An 18620-nucleotide genomic window follows, 5' to 3' on the forward strand; every position below is an offset into this window, starting at 1 on the left:
TCAAGCGTTGAAGGCACCCCTCCACGATGATTGATATACACTCTCCTCTCAGATCATAATTATCGGAATGGTTTACCCCTTGTAGTTTAGCCTTGTTTCTGTCTGCTCAAGTTTCACATAGAAATAATGTAATTGTATGCAGTTAGTGTGTGAGTAAATGAATGAGTGAATGAGTGACTCAATGAGTGAGAGAGTGACTCAATGAGTGAGTAAATGAATGAATGAGTGAGTTAGTGAGTAAATGAGTGAATGAGTGACTCAATGAGTGAATGAGTGACTCAATGAGTGAATGAGTGACTCAATGAGTGAATGAGTGACTCAATGAGTGAATGAGTGACTCAATGAGTGAGTAAATGAATGGACAAGTGGGTTAGTGAGTAAATGAGTGAGAGTATAAGTAAGTGGGTGAGTGAATAAGTTAACAAGCAAACAAACAAACAAATGTACATGTATTTTGTCAAGAGTTTTTCTCTTAAGGTAGAACGCGCCTCAGGGACACAAATTTGGACTCTTAAACTTTTACAATTCTTTTCTGATATACCACTAGTGGGGGTTCATTTAAAGTTCTTGGTGTAAGAAAACTTTCCACCGGCTTAGTTTTTAGAGTTAACACAGGGATGGCGGCCATTTTGAATATCAAATATCGACAAATCTTGAGTTATTTGTTTCCTTAGTACGAAAAATATGCACGGTGACCCTCGATTTTTATTCTTGATTTTGAAAGAGAATGGTTGCAATACTCTTTAAGGAAAGTTTGAGCAAAAGTTTAAGTCTTTCACTTTAATTGCCAAGATTAATCATTGAAATGATAGTGACTGAAACCAAAGCAAACTGAAGAGATGTTTAATAATTGACATCAAGCAGCTGGTGCTTTACACTTTTGCAATCAACAACATCGATGGCCATAGCCAGAAAGGCAAATAATACTCAAAGGCTGAAGTCCGCTTTATTCCGAATAACAAATTATTTCCATAATCAACAATTCGAACGACTGAGTAGACATCACATAAGAAAATAATAAAATAATCAATAAGATGGAGGTTTTCTTCTGCATTTTACAGAATTCAATCATGAACTTTGTTTTTTTCGTAAAATGATAACATGAATACGAATAATGAAGCAGAGACCCAAAAAAAAACAAAAGTATCTCTAAAATGAATATATACGTCATTCTTTATAACAGAGCCTGTCCATTTTATCTTTGAAACAACCTATGCTGGCACCATTTCACCACATTTTGCATTCTGGCTTCTCATTCTCACCAAATATTTTATGAAAATTTTGAAAAATTCTTGCATTTCTACACGTAAGTCAAAGGGAATGCTTTTAAGTTGCACTATACCCGTGGGTTGTCAAGCTTCCATAACTTACCAAAGATGGATACAGGCAAGCTGACCCTGGTGAATAAAAATAAAACTGCTTAGCAGTCAACAGCTTACATTTCAGTAAAACCACTCTAAGTCAATCTTGCTTACAGCAAGCTCAGGGGGTATGTCAAAAGCCAACTATTGTTCTTTTTTGAAGTTTTATTGTTCACAAAAGAAACATATGGGCACAAATCCCTGAAAAGAAAACAGATTTGGAGACAGAAACTTTATCCTTCACACAATACCGTTTTACTGGCTCATGAAACAAGGGCAAACTAGGTTCGACTGGATGATTAAGATTAGTCTCCGTCGTTCCTATTGGTCAAATACAGTATGAAGTCCATAACTCAATCAATAAGGAGCTTTGTTTTAAAACGCAGTGCGGTTACCCAGCCACCATTTTTCCTTCGGCAGCTCGTATTTATTTTGTTTTGTCAGGAGTTTTTATTAGCTATTATGTCGGCTGAATAGACAGACGTCACAAGCCATATTACTTTCACAAAGACAATAAGTTGCCAGCTTCAACAGATTTAAATTACGAGCAAGACTATAGCAGCGCTCATGCAAATCAGCCGTGGTTTTCTGAAAGCGGCCTTCTTTCGATGCGCGCAACACTACTCGCCTTGCTTTCAATGTATTCAATAAAAGATACAGCTGAAATGCTGCTCCTGTCGGGGCTGTAGGTTTACGTTACTTGGCGGCCGAGCAATCTTTGGAAAACAACATGGCGGAGGTGCCCACTATGGAGCAACAAGGTGAGAGAAATTTTTGATTTTTTTCCTGTCAAGTACTGCGTGTTATTTCGCTTGATTGTCCGAAATACGTGATGTTTTGTGTGGTCAGTGGGTTGATATTATTTTCACCGCTCAATACCAGAAGCCAGTCGCGCGGTGTGGAGTCACACTTACTAAAGTTTCTCCTATTTTAGCAACCACCTGTTTGTGATCCACATGGAACAAGTTACAGTCTTCGAGGACCTTACAGTAACTTGAACAAAAAAAATTGACATAGTCTACTCAATTTAATGCTGACATAGTCATTGTCCCCATAATGATAAGAATAACGACCCCCATCATTTCAAACTTATGGATCGATGGTATCTTTGGCAACGGAGGGTATGTACCCATTAAAAGGTCGTAAAATATAACGTACAGCATGAATCAGCTGGTAGTTTTGTCCAAGTACAGTGCACAAACCCGATGTTTAAATTTTCTGATTCAGTTCAGGTAAAACCAGCAAAATAAACAGGTAACAAAGTTATCGATATCGCGTTTCAAATTATAATTGGTTTTACAAATATTGCCTTCCTTTACTTTGCGTATTTGTTCTCCAATTATTGACTTTAGCATCGAGTCTATTGTAACTCTTTTAGATTTAGTTGCGCTCTAACACCTTCTAGCCAACGAATCTCCGCGAATTTCTCATATTTAAACAGTTCACATGGATGGGCTTTATACGCGCGCATGTCGATAGTTGCTGTCCGTGTTCATGGAGGGATTTGAAACTCAAGTTAACAGAATTCCTCGTCCTTGTAAATAAAAGATTGTGATATGACCTGAGATAGAAGTGACTGATCAAACTCATCGTTTGACTTTCTAATGCAATGTAACAGAGAAAACATTTTGAGAAGTTTTTTTGCCATCACTTTGTGATGATATTTAATGTGAAGGCAGTTGCATACTTATAGACTGAAATGTCTGTTGTTCTGTGCGAAAATCGGGAACTTCGGACAAGCCAACACTGAAAGCTATAGTTTTAACAGGAAGTGAAAATATTTCGCAATAGCGGAAACGATAATAACGTTCAAGAAAACTAAGATGCAAATTACGAATGTTGCACAATAAATCAGATTTTGTGGAAATAGTCAAGATTTTGTAATACTTGCAAAATGTAAGTATTTGAAAGAGTGGTTTATTTGTTAGTTTAAGGAAACGAAGTTTACTAGAATGAATAGCCAATATGTATGTGCACAACACATTTTGGCTCTGAGCCAAAGTTGCGTTGAAGTACTTAAGGTATTTCAAGGTAAAGAGTGAATATACCAACCCCCTTGTGTACTCACTTTGTGTGTCAACTTCTTTTATTAAAATTTTAATTTTGAAAAAATTAAACGGACGCTATCTTGAAGCCAACTTCGTTCTGTACGTTAGGATGTCGATAGCGTCGAGCTTTTTTTTGCGGCGAAATGATAAATTCCTCAACGCCGATGTTATTTGCCTTTGATGGATATATATTTGTTTGTTTTTTTGTTCAAATTCCATTACATTTAAACACGGAATTCGAAAGCTGTTGCCTCACTCGTCTGACATCAGATGTTCGCAACACCGTCGGGAAGGTTACTAAAGCTTACTCCCACTAAAAAAATAGCATTTTAACATCATTGATGTCATTTTTCATTTACAATACGAAGGCTGTTCAGCTTATTAACACTTTGAGTGCTGTATTTTTCCCATCAAAATTTCAATGCAACAATTTGCCAATTTTTATGAACTTTTCTGCAATTTTTGTGATAACCTTGGACCAAATGAACTCAACATTTCATTAGCCGCAGTTTTTTATCAAAATTTTGGCCAAAATGTAACAAAAATTGACTTAGGTATATTTTATAAGGGTGACAAAAATTGGCTTTGGCGCTCAAAGATTTAAGCTATATTTATCTCGATTTCTGAAGTTACATCGACGGTTTTAATTATAATGACAGCAGGGCACTGTATCATACGGATAGTAGTTACTCTACGAGCTGAAATAAATTGAAAATCTTCAACTTCAGGTTCCATCATGTGAGAATTAGATCTATAGTTTTCGGTATTTTATTCTGTTTATAATAAAATACAGTCTCTTGGTCTAACCAGAACCATCGTGTGACGAAGTGCCTGGTTTTAATTTTGTCGAAACAGCCTGCGTGTGATATCCAATGTTATTATCGACAACTGAACAATAGTCCGGAATATAATTCATTTTCAACAATAACTTCACATGCTTTACATCGTGCATCGTGTCAGTATTAGGGTTATACGTAATATTTTAACTTAAATCCTTCAGAAGAAAAGTAGAACGAACCTCTGTCAGAGAATATTATCAGAAGTTACAATGGTTTTATATTTGTGCAACAATAAAATCCATATGTCAAACCAACTCAATAGAACAACCAATTAGATCACTCGTACTAATTGTCCATATTTACTTTCTACCAATTATTTTGCTGGTTATGCGAGTACAAGGCTAATGTTAGGACTAACCAGAGGGTCTAAAGAAAGGATTTCATAAACTCTTGGTATCAAGCGAACAATAGCATGCATTGGCCAAATGTAGCGGGAAAACGCCAGGCTGGTAAATAGAGATTTAATATGAAGAAAGACTTGCACATATGTACATTCAGAAAACGATTGGGAGAGAGAGAGAGAGAGAGAGAGAGAGAGAGAGAGAGAGAGAGAAGAGAGAGAGAGAGAGAGAGAGAGAGGAGAGAGAGAGAGAGAGAGAGAGAGAGAGAGAGAGAGAGAGAGAGAGAGAGAGAGATATTCTGCGGCCTCCGTTCGTTATGCAGAGTGCAACGATCATTATTAAACAAACCTTGCCAATCACATTTTATTTGTGGACTCAGCTGCTAGGTTTGACATTCAGAAGTGCGTTTCTAAACCACTTAAAAGTCTCGATAACTATTTCTAAAAGCCTTTACAATCTGACACCTATGACGACAGTTTCAGTTTTGAAATCGATAGTCAGGCCGTGAGTCGACTCCAGACTGAAACTTTTAATATTTAATGTTGAAAGTGGACCAACGTGATGTTGAATTCCGGTGCATTTGAGAGCGTCCATTTTTGTACGAATGCAGGTCTATTAAATGTTAATGCTTGATCACATTGACACTATGTGTTACTCTTGTATACATGTACGTCTTTCAAAACATGGCGGCTGCTTGTTTAGAATTGGCGTCAATCCATCATCATCGGTGTTCAAATGTCAAGATAACTTGAACATGTCACATCACGTGGATTACCTATTATGATGTATTCCGGAGCCGGTAATTTCGATTATTTTTTTTTCTCTCCATTCCCCTGAAACTCTCTGCCAACGAGAATGACACAACGGTCACTGAGTATTTTTCAACTGCAGTCCTGAAAGCTTGGTGCAGTGTACAAACTTTTGGTTTAAATCAGCGATTTGAAAAGCTGTTCATCGTCTTCATGGCGATGTCTGTTGTATACGATTACTATTTCATGGGCAAAAGATGCTATTGAAGGCGCTAACAATAACATACAGGAATCGTGGTGTTTTGCTGTGTACAACATCAAAGCTACAGGTACTTTTGGTGATTTGGCAGTCTATATAGAAACAAAACGTTGTATCGATTGTGATCTTGAACCAGACGTTGGATCACTGATACAGCACTCGACTTCGACGACCAATCGTTTGCGCTGGCGACAATCATGAGGTAGTTGATTTACACACAGAGCTCAATGAATTGAATTCAGCCGTGTTAATAAAGCCGATACAATCTGACTGAGAGAGTGATGCAAAGACTGTCATGAAGTCTTCCGTTGAGTTTATTCCGCTTGGATCAAAGCTTTCGAAAACTAGCCTTCGAACAATTTCTGCGTATTGATGTGCATGGGATTTTGCGGGTCTTGTTGCAGAATGTGCATGCATTTAATGGATGAAAGAGCCGCCTTCTTGTAGTTCGGAAATCATTAATAAATGATAGATTCTTCATCTCTAAGTCTCAGTATGCGAGCCGGATTGGTAAACAGAGGTCATTTTTATTAATAATGGTTCAAAATTTGCTATTGTTTATCATTTACATTTATGTTGTTTTTTATGTCAAACATTTTTCTTTGCACTTGCTGTAAAGAGATGAATAAATTTCCCGTTTTGGCCGGCTGATTTGCATCTATTGTTCATTTCAATACAAGGAAAAACAGTCAATCTTTGATGATCATGTTTCGGGTGTTTGTATTGACTGAATATTGCCAACTTTTGATTTCTGCTTTATTTATTAATTTTTTCTAACACAATGGCGTCCTTTGACTGATAAAACTTATCCTCTTTTATAGATTCTGAAAAATTGTCGCCATCTCATGCCAAAACTTGCAATTTCATCATTTAGAGGGCGGTGTTAATAAGGTTGGTCTCTTTGTCATTCAGTCTTAATTTCTGTAATGTCAATGTTGCAGCCGAATTCGACGCCATACTTCGAAGAGTAGCGTCTGAATTGAAGCGAAGAGAATGGATCTTCCTGGCCAACATTCTCGGACTTCAAGAATACCATGTCGAAGACATCACCAGACTTTACCCGGGAAATTTCACGAGGCAGAAGTACGAGATGCTGTTGCTGTGGAAACAGATATACGATGAGGACGCCAACTCGGAAAGCCTCGCCACTGCACTGGATAAGATGGCCGAAGAAATCAAGATGGGTTGTTTCGACACGGAAGAAGAGAAACTGAGAAAATTACAGCAGCAAAGATTAGGTAAGGAGTTTCAATCAGATTTAGAACCGTTGAAGGACATCAACAAATTAAATGCAATCTAAGAGGGGTTACCTAGGTTTTCAAAAACATTAAAGGTAAATTGACGAGCCTGATAAATTTGCTGATTCCTCGATCCTGCCATAGATAAAAAGAAAATGTCTATTTTGAATTGAATGACTCTAACCAGGGCAGCGCGAACCTTATGAAGAAGTAGCTTACCTGTGCACAAAGATATGGATCTAAGTGTTAAAGAGATGCGAACGTGTTTTGTGACACAAACTTGAATAACTTGTATGGCCTAAACCAGGACGCAATCAACCGTATCCAAACCAGGATCAGGAAAGTTAATACGCCGAGGTGAGGTTTGTATTGTAATCTTTGTTGAATAGAGTTTGAATAGAGACTGAGTTGTTGCGAAACAAATACCACGCAGGTGCTAAAAGAAACCGACAAAAAACATGGCAGGGCAGAGTTCATGTAGATCAGCGATGAAACTGGGTGTCTTTTGTCTTTTTTCAAGTTGGCGCCATGAGTCAAGGGACTTCGGGTATTTTCCGAAGCAAGGAGGGAATGTCAGGGAGACTCACAGACTTTTATGACTGTGTTCAGGAAGGGTGATTGTTTTGAAGTCTAATGCTAATGAGAAAACAAAGAAATTGTTATGCATATCTTACTGACAGTAAAGTCCGTGCTTGAATTAACCTCTGATGAAAATTATTCTATTTTATCCGACTGATGTGCAGCTCTAGTGAGCAGTCAGCGACCTCGTAGAACCCCGAAAGACGCATGGGATCCGCTGTCCAGTATGGTCAATGTCAAGGGCACAGCTGTGAGAATGCAACTGAGAGAACAAACTTTCAGTAAAAGTAAGTGAGATAAATGATCTATAATTGATTGACGGGATGGGATAAAACAGGGCATAGATGAAACAAGAGTGAGCAGATTAAAGGTGATTTTAACAGGTGTGATTAGACGATCTGACAGAATAAATACCTTATACTGCGTAAATAACAAAGGTTAGACAATATGTAAAATTACTCTGTTAGACATGAGACTCTCTATGCATGTGTGTATGTTTGTGTATATATGTATGTATGTATGTATGTATGTATGTATGTATGTATGTATGTATGTATGTATGTATGTATGTATGTATGTATGTATGTATGTATGTATGTATGTATGTATGTATGTATGTATGTATGTATGTATGTATGTATGTATGTATGTATGTATGTATGTATGTATGCATGCATGCATGCATGTATGCATGTATGTATGTATGATGTATGTATGTATGTATGTATGTATGTATGTGTCTGTGTATGATTTGTTTATTTATTTATTTGTTTATTTATTGTGTACAATTCAGCACCTCTGATGACACCGACACCGAGGAGACCGCGGACCGTCAGACCGTTGAGAAGAAAACTAAATCGATGGCATAGAGCTATGACTGGAAAACCCATGAGAGCAGGTGAGAAAACTTGACTTATTTTGTATTATGCTTTCATTCATTGTAAATACTTGAAATACTTGAATTACGTAATTCTATTTCAGAGGTCACGGTTGTCAATGACGACCGATCATTTTACTTCAACGACTCTGTTTTCAATCAAGGTACCGTTGCTGCACGCTTTGGTTTTTTTATACCATATTTGCAATTAGTATTTTGAGTGAAATTCAGGAGTAAAACGAAACATGGAAAACCAAAGGCATATTGATGACTTGCCGATTGTCGTGGTTCTAGGGTGCCTTGCATTATCTCATGATGCATCGTTACTGTAAACAAACATAGCTAACTTTATTTTAATACGCCGCTACGGTCTGTGCAAATTTTATTTGTATAACTTGCGAACTAATTAAATTACCTGAATACTCGTAAACTGTTTCTTTGACCTTTAATTGTTTTACTAAAATACAAAAGATCACGAAAAAAATTAATTGATTGACATTTTGATAATGTTTTGAGTAGCTTTTGCGAGCCACGGTAACATAAACCTCCATCATTGACGAGAGAGATAGATCTATTGTCGTTTCAAAACGTACATCACTCACGACGTCGACCTCAAAGTAGTCGAAAGGAGGGTGCAGGGGGAGGGAGGTCGTGAATAATGCAGTATCACAACACATACCCCTGTCATAATAGAATGATCAAGCCGATAACATCATAACGTTGATTATCAGGATTATTGCCATGAAAATACTTCAAGTAGTGCGCATGCGCAGACCAGATCAGTGTCGACTACCCACTGCAAAACCCAATGAAAACGGTTTTTCGGAGTATGAAGAAACAAGTTTTAAAGACCATTGGTCGTAATAAGCTGCTCATATTCATTTTTTCTCTGCTTCTAAAACATTACTTTACCCACATGTACAAACCATCAGTGGTTCAGCCAAAAAAATCTTGTCACTGTGGCACCTTTCGAACAATGGAGCCGTAGCGAACACAGAAAAACAACATAGGAAATCGGTAACTAGAAAAACCTGCTGATGAAATTTAAAAGGTCAAACTAATTCTCGTGACCTGTCAAGCTGAACAAAATATTAAAAGGTTAAAGAAAACAATTACTGATCTTCTGTATTGATAAATTAATTTCCCAGAGGTTATATTTATATTGTACCAAAAATGCAATCACTGACAAATAGAGAATGCAAGGCCCCTCAGCACCCAGAAAATGTTAATGATCTCCAATTTTTGTGCTTTTCGTGTTTGACTTGAAAATAAAATATGAATTCCATATCAAAATCACTGAAACGAGATTTGAAAAGTCAGAAAATGTCGATAGTTTTCGTACTGTAGTAGCATTACACCGATTCCAATGAGATTCCCTCTTTGAATAACTTATCAGAATTCTCGCTGCCTTAAATAGCCTTTGTCTTATGCTAAGGGCGGCAAACTGCATGATATGGAATGCATTGTGGGTAAAAAGTCGACTAAAAGTCGATGTATAATGCACTATTTTTCATGGCAAAGAGTTCTTTGTGACACCAGCCACGTCTTTTCGGGCACTTCTGGTATGAAATTCTTGTAGAACCTAAAACTTTACACTGACTTCTGCAATTTTATGTGTTTTGCCTGTTGAAATCCGTCCTGTTGAAATATGGTCGACTGCCTAAGATTTTTATGACTCACTTAGGTGGTCATATCGTATTCAAGGTACCCAGACCTATTTGCATGGCCATAATCAGTTACAGACTCGTTATGACAATATCCCCACATCATTAATGTACAATGTCAACTAGGCTGATTATGTACATGTTGATCTGTATAGTAAACTGTTGAATGATTTGCTTTCTATCTTTCTTCTTCCAAACAAGATGTTTTAAGAAGACCATACTCGGCAGATATAATATTGGGTTTTAAAAGAGGTACTCCGGTCATAATTTTTTTCAGTTTCGATTCGCACGAAATTGTTGTACAACTAATAATAGCACATTATGTAGAGTACACGCCTTAGATATTAACCAACAGACTAATATCCTGAACATTTTTCACTGTTTCATCCGGGGTTAAAAGAACACATAGAATTGAACTATTCATTTGATCAAAATGAAGACACATTGACAGTGTGTCGAGCAATCTTGATCCAGACAGACTGGTGTCCGGCCTGTGGGTTAGAAATAAAATTAAAAGGAAAAGCCATCATTCTTTATACAGCGATGTGCAATGCCATTGTCGAGAATGATACGTTCAGGTTATATCATAAAATGTTATCTCGTGACAGCCTGGCGAAGTTGACACATTATCATCCAGTTGCTTGTTATTAACTCAAACCTAGACTTTCACTGAAGAAAACACGCTAGACTTAGGCTGGGGACGATGAATAAAAACCAGAAACAGCTAAGCTAATCAGTATTCAAGTACAAATTTCCCGAGAGCTCGAAGTATGACTGTGACAGTAATGTCGTCTGGAAGTCACTTCTGAGGACTTGCATGTTATGCAGCTAGACTCATTGAAACGGATACTTAAATTTTAAGAGAGTTAGAAAGACATGGCAGATCCATTGACCTCATCGTGCCGATTGTCCCTTGGCGGACTGTCCCTCCATTCACTCCATACTGTAAAGTAAACGTCTTTTGTCCCAAAGGCGGTGGTAAAATGACGGATCGATCGACATTCCCAAAGGGACCGCTGACCTCCTGTAAAGGTAGTGGAAAGATGATGCTTAAAAAATTGGCCTGACCGTGACAAGGCTACAAGTCAAATAAAGCCAGTATTCATTAGACTTAACTTTGGTACTGTGAGATCATCAAATCTACTGTTAAGAGTTGTATCTTCCATCCACAAAAAAAAAACGTTTGGTGAAGGGCTTCTGATTAACTTAAAGTAATAACAAACGTCGACCTGAACTTTCTGTGAGTTTTTGCAAAGCACATTGAAGTCAAATAACCTCATTTAAATACAGAGTGACTAGACGGGCCCCCGTCGCTTGGCTTTTTCCCGGTGGCAATTACAATCGACAATCTGCTGAAGATTATTCCTTCAGTTTAGTCTGTTTTGATATTTACATGTACATGTACATGTCAACAGACTTGTAGCATGTCTACAGAGTGACTTGTAAAAACACGTTATTTTGTTTTCATGTTTGAGGGTGCAGTGTATAAATGGTTCACTTTTATGATATCTGCTAGCGCGAGCACTGTGGTTGACGATTTAATCGCTGGCTATAATCCCAGTACATTGACAATCTTGAAACGCGCGATCTAACCTAGCACAACGAAGTGTGTACATTTGTCAACTGACAATAGCAACCACACCTGTTACTTTCATGTCGTAAACGTTTAAGGTCACTTCTGACAATGTTGTTGTTCTGTGTGTTATTGTGTACCGAGCTGCTCGAAGTCTTTTTGTGAATATCTACTAGTGTTTGTTTTATCTGCTCAGTGTGTCTGTTTTTATGTCTACCTGTGTATTTGTGGTTGGGCGTATGTCTGCCTCCATGTTTTTCTGTCAGTGTGTCTTTGTATGTATGTATGTATGTATGTATGTATGTATGTATGTATGTATGTATGTATGTATGTAGTTTCAATCATGTATAAGCCATGTGTGTCAAGAAATTAATGGTTTAGGAGACCTTTATGTTCAACATAACATTCAGAGGGTTCAAACTGAGGTGTATGTGCATAACATAAGATGTGTTTTCGTTATCTGACAGGTTCTCTCGGAATAACTGTAGACGTCATAAATGCTGTCCCTGCCGCGCCAATCAGCATACAGAACGATCAACCGTATTTCCATGGAATCCAGGAGTTTGAAGACAATGAGAATCAGCAGTGCCAAAAAGAAGATGACGCTATTCCTGACAAAGTAGCGGTGTATGAGCAGAGGGAAACAGTGACGGATCCAGAAACTGGGTGGTGCGGTGATGAACATCACTCTGACTGTGGTGGCGCACAACACTCCGAGTCCAAATCGCCTCTCAAAAGAGTCCAAGATATAGCGTGTCAAACAGACTTCCCGTACGACGACGAAAATGAGCCACCGTTTGTAAATTTTTTGGATGATAGACGTTCCAGCTCAACATCTATCGCCAGGAGTATCAGTATTAAATTAGAAAACAGATCTAGACCCCTTAGCTCGCTGACAAACGACAGATACTCGGAATCGGATTCTCTCGATCCTTTTTCTCGACTTCTGGCCAACATCACAGAACCTTATTTCACACATCTGATACACGACATGACAGATATCGACCGAGCAATCGATCAGTTAGAGAGAATCAAAGGCGTGTTCATCGAAGATGTGCGAAGAAAGTGTCTGTATTTCAAGATGGCCTGCAAGGACCTGCAGTCGTTGGATATCTTCTGGTCGGAGTATCAAGATGGAAGACTGAACGCGATGTTTCAGAAAGAACTTGTCAATGAGAAAACGCTGAAGATTGCACAAGCTTCGGAGATCGTCCTCAGAACCACGATAGCAGCATCGGATTATGCGCAGTGCATAAAGGACCTAACCACACCTTTGGAAGAACCAAAGAAAACGAAACCGGTGTCCAGGTACAGAGCATCGCTGAGAGTCAGACAATTGGCCGTGCCGAGGAAACGGAGAACGGTGAAAGCCGTCACCAAATCCTATCAACGGCCCGAAGATGAGGTCAGCGCCACGCCGAAAGTCCCCAACCCTTCTCCAGAAGTGCCAATGCCACGAAGGTCAAAGGTCGAAAAGCAAGAAGAGGATGTAGATCCCGAAGATGAAAGCGAAGACTCATCTCCGAGACTTGTCGTCTCTGCAAAACCGAAAAAACGCGGGAAATCAACCGTCGCAGACGCGAAAGAATTCGGGAGGAAACTTACACAAATGATGGAGGAAGGTAGGTGTCACGGAGGTTGCCGCATTAAAGATGCTTTATTGATGTATTCTTTTGTGTGGAAGATAAAGATCGGACAGAAGAAAACTGTCGTAGAGACACTGTCGATTTATTATATATTAGTAATGATTTGAAACTTAGTAGACTGATAGCTAAAAACGTTGACTGGAAAGAGGAGAGCTTTTTTTTACTTTTAATAACCAAATGAAAACTTAATTTATATGAAATTTAAGAAAATTTGACCTAGTTTTTAATGTTCGAATGGTGTTTTGTTTCCAAGGGTTTGCCGACGGCGTGGAACCAGCAGCAACCACTATAGAGCTGAACAGGGCCAGAGAACTGGTGCGAAAAGCAATCGAAAAGACAAGTGCGGACTACGCCCTCTTCGCGCTGGAAATTCAGCGCTTCATCCAGGCGCTGAAGTCGGTGAAACCGGTGAAAGTGTCAAAGATATGCACCTTCGCCGAAGTTGAAATGTACGCCCGGAAAGCCGTCGAGAAAGCTCGTCAGAACACCCCATCTCCGACGGTGCTCGTCAAGAACAGGGACGGCAAAAGAACAGAACGCAAGGGATCCATGTCCGATGAACTGCTGAACGTGCAGTTTATTGAAGAGTTCCTGAACACCATCAACGAACTACGAATCATCCGTAAGCAGTTCGATGAGAAAATATGGCTGACTCTCTCAAGATTCTCCAAGACGGAGGGCCCAAATCAGCGCAAGATGAAGGAGGAGATGATGAAGATACTCGCCAGGTGGGATAAACTTCTCTCCGATGACAACAACTTCTCGAATCTGACCTATCCCGGCGTCAAGCAAGAGCTGAAGCCTTACCAGGTCCGTTGCTATGGAGGCGTCATCAGCGTCGTCAACCATATCGTCGAGGTTGCCAAGAGTGTCGACACGCCCCTGGAAAGCTACCTGCAATACAGCTAATGAGCTCGTGTGTTTCACACTCAACTGGGCTCAAATTCATCTTCATCCAGAACCGACTTCGACCCCATCGCAAACTCGGCCAAATTGTAAATTTGAATTCTAATGGGGTCGGGATGGGGGGCTTTCTTGTCAAATTGAACCAAGGTATTGCCTTGCACACGCTTAGTAACCTAAATCCTACTATTTGTTTAGCTTCCGCATCGCTTGACTTTGCGATCTCGTGTAACAGTAATGAACACTACATTGGTTCTGGACCTAGTCGGCTTTTGGTGGGTGCATGCTGAGTTGGTATGAAAGCACTGTAAGTTTTGACCAAGGTTAGTTTAGCCTGGGGTCGAGTTGGAAATGGGACAAACTTTCCTGTTTGTCTTGGTCCTGGTTAGACTTAGACCGACGTGTAATGCTCTTCACACACTGATAACTTATCATGGTTTACTCTCAAGTCACCAGAATGGTGACCTTGGTTTATGGTGACCTTGGTCAGAGTTTATGGTGACCTTCGTCAGAGTTTATAGTGACCTTTGGCAGAGTTTATGGTGACCTTGATCAGAGTTGCGCAACACCATCATATCGCCAACAACCAACAATTTCCTCTTGATTTCAATTATATCATACAATTGTGATTATTCAAGTTTATAATTAATACGACCAAGCGAGTATCAATTAATGGATGATCTGCTCTTTCCACTCCAGAGCAAAGTTGATATAGTGGAAAAGCTGATATCCGTTGCAACTTGACTAAAATTGACATCAGCCTTCAGGTATATGTCACACTATGCACCAACGTCATGAAACTCTAAGAAAGGTCATGTGGTACGTCTCTTCCGAGTCGAGACGAGTTTTCATCAATTTGAAATTAGGGTGTCCATACAACTATGGCGCTAAAAATAGTCAAATATGAAGTTTTTGTATATTTTTTGCGAGATCCATCCAATTAACTGAATTGGTGCATGACAATTTCTGGCTGATCATAGAATATTACGAATTAAGTTATTGTCTCTGCTCACAATTATATGTAAAACATCCTTTCATGTAATATCACGGAACGTTTAACAAAAATGAAAAACAAGTAGATGGTTTAACGAAAAAAGTAAAGATTACGAAATTTTGAAATTTTCTCTTTGACATACTTAATACTTATGCAATCTGTATGGATGTCAATTGACAAAATATGATACTGTATTACATTCATGCAATGTCTTAGTAAAGTTTTGTCCAATTATCAAAGAAGAGGAAATTGCCGAAGAGTTCACTGGGGTATTACATGCTGAGGTTGACAGGTAGAACATTAAGACTCTATTGAAGTGATGCACTTGTTGTCCGTACAAACGCATCGTCACAAAATCTTTGAAAATGGAAACTTTACTCAATGTGAGATATAAGAGACAAATGGAAATAGAACACTGTTAATGAGTATTCTGAGCATGCGTGACAATCTTGTCAAATCGGAAATAGTGAAGGACCATTTTTGTCCTCCGAAATGTGCACTTTTGTCAATATACATCGATCACCTGAAAAACGTAGCCGTAGAGGCGAAGTCGCCAAACAAATCTTGTGTCAAAATTTATTCACGATAGTTGCAATGTATTTCTTACTTCATAAAACGAGACAACTTTATACCATATCCAGCGTCACACAAAACATTTTTGCATATTTCACAATATTTACATTTTGATAAATTATACTGGCAGTTTTTGTAAGAGTTAAATAGTTTTACTTTATACAGTATTGAAGCGTTTGTTTGAATTTAAGGTGTGTAAATATATATTCTTGACTCATGAAATGTGAGGGCATTGAATGCCAAACTCTGAGGACGCGTCCAAATGAGTGCGCGTATATTTACCTTGTATAACAATAGTTGTTGGGATTATTTCTGACGTTTTACATTTTCAATTCCTCTCTAAATATATTGATTGTGATATTAACTATGTCGCTTAATTTTGGCGTTTGCGTTTTGTCATTTTTGTTTCAAACTGAAAACTGATGTAAGGTCACGCTGGTCACGATGTAGATTTACAATAGACACAGGGGATGATAGACTGAAAAATCCGTCGCTCGAGGGCGATCTCTACGCTCCCCCCCCCCCTAGAGGGGAGCGTAGGGAGCGTCCACGAGCGACGGATTTTTCAGTCTGAGGGGATAAGAGAAGGATCCGGACCTAGGCCCAGGGATTTACGTGATGTGGTCGGAACACTGCCCTCACTCGGTCAGATAGACCAGTCGGGTTGGCCTCCTAGCAGTTTACGTTTTGCCTTTTCCACGCAGCTGTTATTCCTTCGAGGATAGAAGTAGAACAATGTAACCGACGATCTGTATTTATAGCTAGCCCTTTATTCAGATTCTGCATGACCAACACGCAGAAACTTACAAAGGTATTTAAACATTGTGTAGATTTCATCTGGCTCGTTTCTTTTCTTTCAGATTTCAAAAGTAGAATGCAACTCGATAATAGTTTTTCGAAAATTCAAATGTTTTACAAAACTTTTCTGGTCCATCGTCTTGGTAGATGACCTGTAGGGATTTAAAGGGGTTTTCATCGTCTTGTCTTTGTGAAAATGGAAAATTAAATGTTTAGGCCTGCGAAAGAAATATTCTTCCTCAATATTTTTATGGGGGGGGGGCAGAGGCTGCAGAGGCGGCGAACGAATTTATTTTTTACGCACCAGCAAAACATCCTGGTAGTTGCATTATTACTGATGACTGTGTAATCTAGATTTTACAAACTGTTACGTTAATTACATGTACAGGCAATGTTGACAGAACGAATGATTCCTACCGGAAGAAAACAAACAAAAAACTGTAAAAATATGCACAACAAAAATGGACCATAATTAATTGCAATGCAGAAGTATTGGCGCAATTTCAAAAACAAATCCAAATTAGCTAAAGTTCAAGCTGCAATTCCGAGAAACAATTTCATTATTCTTCCTGTTAAACATAGAGTTAACACAGGGTACTGCAGCCATTTTGAACTTCAACTTCCGGCGATCTATTTTAGTATGTCATTTGTTTCTCTTATTCAAATCTTTGGACAGTTTCCCCTATTTTTATTGCCGATCGTAAAAGAGAATAATTTTGATTTTCTTTGAGAAAAGTTAGACTTCCTGGTTGAGGTGCATGTGCCCATTGATAATAGAATATACTCTGTATTATTATACTTGGATGTGATGTCATGAGAAATACCCGAATTTGAACAGTCGCCGTCATAATTAACCGGACGAATCTGTGGCCGGCCGAGAATGCTATCACAAATATAGGGATGTGTTCTGATCCAGTTTAATGCATACTCATCTTTTGTTTATACAAGAACTCTCTATACTCATTTGACATTTCTAATTGTGTTTCAATATAATGTATCATTAAAGCTGCAAATGAAACAAAAATGACAAAAATAACGCTCAAAAGAATGCGATACTGGGTTTAGGAATTTACATCAGGAAAAGGATTTTTTTCAATCACAATTAATTATTTATTATTTCCATGTTTTGAAGTATTAGACATATAGAAGATTACTTAGGATATAGTCTTAACACAGGAATAGGTTCACCTGGGAGATCATGGTCACGTGACATGATTAAATCGATCACGTGATCATACCGGTCAGTTCAATCTTTCACAACAATGTATTGGGACTTATCGACGTGAAAGGGCAAATTCATGGCATTTCACTTGTACATTAGTTTTCAGGAAATGTTTCCCATAAATATCGGTTAAGGTCGTCGCGTTCTTTTAAACAAAATTCGGCAGTGGCTTTGATCACAGGTATCATGAAAACGAACGAAGGGCTATTACCGGACAAGTGGGTGTGGTCACGTGATACACTGACGCCATTTCTCAGAGCACCCAGACTTTGGAGATTGTCCACATTTACCACCTGCACACCAATGACGTCATGTGATTGAAAAGACTTGATATCATGAGCTTCCTTGATTTTCTCTAAACCGGAAGCGAAATTTATGACAAACGTATATCATTATGAATGTATTTCCAAGTTTAATAAAAGAATAATTACCCCAGTGTTTTGCATTTTTATTTGTCATTATTGTGTCACTTTTCTTAGCGTCTCGCTTTCAATGCAAATCCCTCTAAATCACATGATTATATTTTCAAAAGTAAACGTCACTGCACTTTGATTGTATGCTTTCAGTTCCATAAATAATTAATAAGACTCTTGTTAAGTAACCTCATTTGTGGCTGAAAGAGAACGATTTAAAATCTGTCTCGTTCGTTCACTTCACGTCGCTCAAAATATTTACTTGGTGGGGCAAAACAGCACGCCGAGCCCCAGTAGTTTGTGGCACAACGAGTTGATCTACATTTATTCTGAGTGCAAAAATCGGACACTTGACCGTGTGTCATCGATGAAGATGATGCGAAGTCTGGTCAGTCGATTACAAGCTGTTGGTAAGATCAACTTTCGATTTTCACTCACAATGCATTGCTAGTTTCAGAAAGGGGTCGACAATCCTGATTTTGAAGTATTATACAAACGGTTGCTGATGTGACGATGATGTGTTCGGTTATTTTACATTTTGGC

The 18620-nt window shown here is 38.6% G+C and overlaps 1 protein-coding gene across 2 annotated transcripts; it reads left to right on the forward strand.

The window, feature by feature from the left end:
- Positions 1-1660: 1660 nt before the first annotated feature.
- Positions 1661-16672, forward strand: LOC139115397 (uncharacterized). 2 transcript variants are annotated; one of them, XM_070677482.1, is made up of 7 exons: positions 1661-2122; positions 6539-6835; positions 7579-7701; positions 8208-8312; positions 10157-10207; positions 11996-13150; positions 13428-16672. In XM_070677482.1, exons 1-7 carry the CDS (start codon positions 2092-2094, stop codon positions 14081-14083), a joined length of 2418 nt encoding a protein of 805 aa, XP_070533583.1. In that variant the 5' UTR covers positions 1661-2091; the 3' UTR covers positions 14084-16672. The 2 variants fall into 2 exon arrangements, with proteins under 2 accessions (XP_070533583.1, XP_070533584.1); XM_070677483.1 differs by lacking the exon at positions 10157-10207 and having other exon boundaries at positions 1663-2122.
- Positions 16673-18620: the final 1948 nt, after the last annotated feature.

The sequence above is a fragment of the Ptychodera flava genome, chromosome 17 (genome assembly GCF_041260155.1).
Source record: "Ptychodera flava strain L36383 chromosome 17, AS_Pfla_20210202, whole genome shotgun sequence".
In the NCBI taxonomy this organism is placed as follows: domain Eukaryota; kingdom Metazoa; phylum Hemichordata; class Enteropneusta; family Ptychoderidae; genus Ptychodera; species Ptychodera flava.